Source organism: Trichophyton verrucosum, assembly GCF_000151505.1.
Source record: "Trichophyton verrucosum HKI 0517 chromosome Unknown contig00370_1.f1.exp, whole genome shotgun sequence".
NCBI lineage: Eukaryota > Fungi > Ascomycota > Eurotiomycetes > Onygenales > Arthrodermataceae > Trichophyton > Trichophyton verrucosum.
The window spans coordinates 1-4462 of record NW_003315392.1 but is presented as its reverse complement, the minus strand read 5'-3'; the positions used below and the strand labels follow the sequence as shown (position 1 = coordinate 4462).

At 49.5% G+C, this 4462-nt stretch overlaps 2 protein-coding genes across 2 annotated transcripts; both read right to left on the bottom strand.

The window, feature by feature from the left end:
- Window positions 1-114: 114 nt before the first annotated feature.
- Window positions 115-2472, bottom strand: TRV_04815 (CP2 transcription factor, putative; the record flags this gene model as incomplete). Its single annotated transcript, XM_003021033.1, has 3 exons — window positions 115-455; window positions 581-1923; window positions 2039-2472. 3 exons carry the CDS (start codon window positions 2470-2472, stop codon window positions 115-117), a joined length of 2118 nt encoding a protein of 705 aa, XP_003021079.1.
- A 944-nt stretch (window positions 2473-3416) lies between these two features.
- TRV_04814 (uncharacterized protein) lies at window positions 3417-3917 on the bottom strand (the record flags this gene model as incomplete). The annotated part of the gene is made up of 1 exon (XM_003021032.1): window positions 3417-3917. The coding sequence occupies one exon, from the start codon at window positions 3915-3917 to the stop codon at window positions 3417-3419; it is 501 nt and encodes a 166-aa protein (XP_003021078.1).
- Window positions 3918-4462: the final 545 nt, after the last annotated feature.

Sequence of the window (4462 nt, the reverse complement as noted above, 5' to 3'; positions counted from 1 at the left end):
TTTTTTTTTTTTCTTTTTTCTCTTTAATAGCTCAATGTTCTTTTGCTTCTTCTTTACTACCCATCCATATAGGTGTATTCAAAAGGTCCTTGGAGGCAAAAATGAAAGGGGGTATTAGAACTTCAGTCGGATTTCGACTGGGCCGGCAGCTCCAGGTGAAACAGGAGAGTCGACGTCCATGTTTGGGCCTTCAGACTCTTCGCGGAGTTGGAGGAACTCGGCTACCATGTCTTTACCCTCAGGCAGCTCTCTCACGACGTCATCATCAACGATGACGCTGAGGCCGTCATCACGGACCTGGATGGTGCGGATGACGTTAGCAGGATCGAGCTTCCATTTCCTGGCAAGGGCTTCGACGAATTCCTGGCTATTGCGCTGCTGGATGTAGATTGCATGGTGATAGTTTGCAGTCTTCTCGTCATCGTTCTGGCTGGCCTTGACGTAGAAGCAGTGTTCTGGAGCACGTGATATATGTTAGTATGGATATGGACAATGGACAAGGGCGTATTGATATTGATATATCAAATAACAAAAAAAAGCAGAGAGAAAAAAAAAGGGAGGGAAACGTGTATAGACATACTTGGGACGATGACTGCGTCTGATGGAGGGTTGTAGTTAGGGTCGACGCCCATGGCTTCAAACCATCCATCATTCGCATCAGTAGCGCCTTGTCGCTGAATTTTGATTGGATGGTTCAGAATCTGACCGTGCTTTGGATGGACCTCGGGGTCATGCGAGGCAAAGCCAGACCAGTCCACAGATCCGTGGCGTGAGTCTCCAAACATGACTCCATTCGTAGCCAGATTGGGCTTTACGTCGAAGGAGTGGCCAGAGGATGTGATAGAGCGATGGCTGCTGGCAGGGGAGAAAGAATGTGAGTTGGCTCCATCGTTGGTGGTAGGGGCGGTGGTGGCCTGGGAGGGATCCCAGTCAAGTGTGGTGGTGACGATGTTGCTAGTGTTGCTAGTGTTGCTGTTGTTGTTGTTTTCTAGAGGCTGGTCTATCCTCACAGGGTACGCATCGGGATCGTCTTCGGGATCACCCTTGAGGTTCAAGACGCTGGCATGTCGCACGGAGCGGAACATATCCATGAAACTCTGCAGCCTAGAATGTAGATCGTCTTCGAACGGTGCCTTTTCACCCTGACCTTGAGACCAAGACCGCTTTGACTTGGGCGTCTTGCTGACCTTGTTCCCACTTCCTCCCCGGGAGATCGAGCCGCTCCGTTTTCTCTTTTCCCCACTGGCAGCACCAGACTCAGCTTGGAGTATCTGGCTTCTGGTCTTCTCTATCTGCTTCTTCACATGAGTAGCGTCATTGGACAGTTTTCGCTCAGCTCCATGGTCACGGAACAGCTTCACCTTGCAGTACGAGACCTCAGCGTACTCGGGTACTGGAATTTCGGAGATGCCGGAAACGACTTGAGTTTTGGCACATAGCCTAACCGGGATGCCCTTCACACCTTTGGAGTGACTGAAGTCGGTTGAAAGGAAGTTAAACCGCACGGATATAGCACACTCGTGTCTTCCGTTGATTCTGTTCGGAGTCCAAACTACCGAGAACCCGTCAAAGTTTTCGCTCTCAAGCTGGACTTGCTGGTGGCGCAGGTCACCATCACCGCCCTGGTTAGGGTCAACATGTTCGACAGCGAGGAGTTTACCGTCTCTGTGATGGGCCTCGTTTGCACCACGTCCTTCTTGCCAGAGCTGCCAGCAGCTAGCAGGCTTTGATCTCTGTTCCTCTTCTTCGAAGGAGACTCTGATGTAGGTTCGGTATTTTGTGGGCCGACGAGGGGAGCTTAGAGCGGCCGAGTCGAAGATGGTCAAAATGTATGCCTGGCCCTTGTTGAGGTATGTGATTGGGATCTCGTCTGGGTCTCTGACCATCGCTGTAGCTGCACGGAGGACGGCGTGAAACCGGAAGCTAGAAGTAGATGAAAGACAATACGTTAGTATGAAAAAAGAAAACGAAAAAAAGAAAAGAAAAGAAAAGCTAGACAAAAAAGGCCACTGGTGTGAGCAGGAATAGTAAAGCTTACTCTTCATTGTAGAATTCCTGCTCCTTTAGCTGCTGTTGCTTCTGATCTGTGGCCACACTGGCCGACCCACGACGCAGCTGTAGCTGAGCAAAGGAGTTGTTATCTTGACTGAGAGGGCCTAGATCCGAATTTCTGTGCAGCATCGCTGTTGGGGGAAACGCATGTGGTTGCGCATACGCATCAATATGGTCTCCTGCCATTGTACACATCTGGTGTGCCATGGGTTGGCCGTAGGGTTGCTGCATGCCGGCCATGCTGATGGGCTGGTTCGAGATAACGGAAGGGTCCACGGAAGTAGTGGCAGCAGGTATTAGGGGACTTAGCATGTCGTCGAGCGGGCTGGTCATGTCATGGTGCATTCCCATGCCGGGAATCGTGGAGTAAAAGGGCGACTGGCCGTTTAGATGGGCGAACATGTTCTGGCTGTGATCCATCCCGACCTGAGTTGACAACCCCCAGGAAAGATCGTGATTTCTTGTGGGATCGTGCTGCTCGAGAACACCTCTATATTTACCGACAAAGCAATAAAAAAGAGACGAGATGGTTAGCCAAATCTGTAATATCTTTCACTGACACACACACGCACTCTCTCTCTCGCTCTCTCTCGTGATGCACGGCAGCCGGAGCAAATGTCTCTTTTTTTCAACAACAAGGCAATGAACACGTCTCTCCACCCATGGTCAAAAATCCTTGTGACTGCCAACAGGAGAGGAACTGGAACTGCTTGGGCTCTCAACGCCCCCTCCCCCCCATCATGCGGGTGAATCGATGACCAACCTGTGAACGAGTGACTGGCCCATTATTGGGCGTCCACTTGCGGGTAACTTGGAAGAAGTGAGAGACCGACTAAGGTCCGGCCGAGTAAATGCACCGGGGCCGTTTTGGACGAAATTCCTTCTAAACTGTGCGTAGAAGGCTTCGTCCGGTTTTTTGGAGTTGTTTCTGGAGACCGCAGTCAGTTCAGCGTCAAATACGACAATTGCGGACGTCCTCTAGCAAGGAATCGAAACGAGACGGAAAAGACAGCCAAAATCACAGGGGGTGGGTATATATAAAAGTTTTCTCACTCCTTTTTCCTTCCTGTACGTACCGATTTTGAAACATGCCGGTCGACTTCAGGGAGAGAAAGGAGAGGAAAAGAAAATAGAAGCAAAAAAAAAAAACAACCTCCAGGGTGTGCAGAGAATGATATAGAATAGGGGGAAAGAAAACAACAGCCGCCCAACCACCCAACCAATCTGGGGATTAAGACTATTCAAGTTATGGTGTAGGCGATGGGGGAGGGTATAGATTGATGAGAAAAAAAAAAAAGACAAAGAGAGAAAAAAAGGCTGGAAGGGGGAGAAGTAGAAGAGAAGTATGACGAGCTGGTGGTATTCTACATTCGGGAGTCTCCTTTTCCGTTTCGTTTCTTGCAAGCAACCAGATGAGAAAAATGTAAACCGACCTCAATGAAGAACTGAAGAACGAGGATATAGAGAGAGACAGGGAGAGAGAGAGAGAGAGCAATCCGGAAAAAGCGGCTGGTAGATAAATCACAGCCTTTTCTTTTTTGCCTCTTTCTCTTTCTCTTAGCAGGGCGCAAGTAAGAGCCGGGATGGAGAGAGAAACCACGAGGATAAAGAGGGTCTAGCTCTAGATAGAAGAGAGGCGATGGAGACGCAGAGAGGGTCGAGAGGTCGAGACGGCTGATGAAGCAGCAGCAGCAGCAGCAGCAGCAGCAGCAGCAGCAGCAGCAGCAGCGGGAGGAGATGCTGTATGTTCTGGTAGGGGGGTTGGTTGAGGGCGAGCCAGGGGTCGGTTTGAATTGTTGGCTCACAGGTACAAATCCAACCGAAGCAGCCGGTTTGGTAGTAGTTTTATATAAAACGACAAACAGCTTGTTACTCCGCGTCCTCTTTCTCTGCTCGCATGCACACACAGACACAAGACACAGGCACAGGCACACAGCAGGGCCTTTTTTTACTCTTTTCCCTGTCGAAGCTGGTGACGATCAGTTTCTCTCTTAAGGGAGAGGAGAGAAACGAAAGACGTCGAAAAGCTAGAACGGTAGGGGGGGGGAGGAAGAGAAAGTAAGGAAGAAGAAGGAGGAAGAAGAAGAGAAAAAGAGCTTAAAATAAAAATATAAAAATAAACCAAAGAAAAAAGAGACGAAAGACGATTAAAGATATATTTGTAAGGAACCGCTTCCCGGACGGTATCTAATATAGTATGTCTTCTTTGCAGGATCCTGGTCAGGGATGGTATCGTCTGGCCCGGTGCCCGTGGGGTTGATTGGGAGGGAATGAGATGCAGGCCCGGCAAGCAGCAGGAGGAGAGACCGAATAAATGTCAATCAACAAGAAGAACAACAGTTCTCAGCGAGTCCGAAATTAACTATAATGACGATAGCAGCAGCAGCAGAGCGGGAAAAGAAAAGAAACG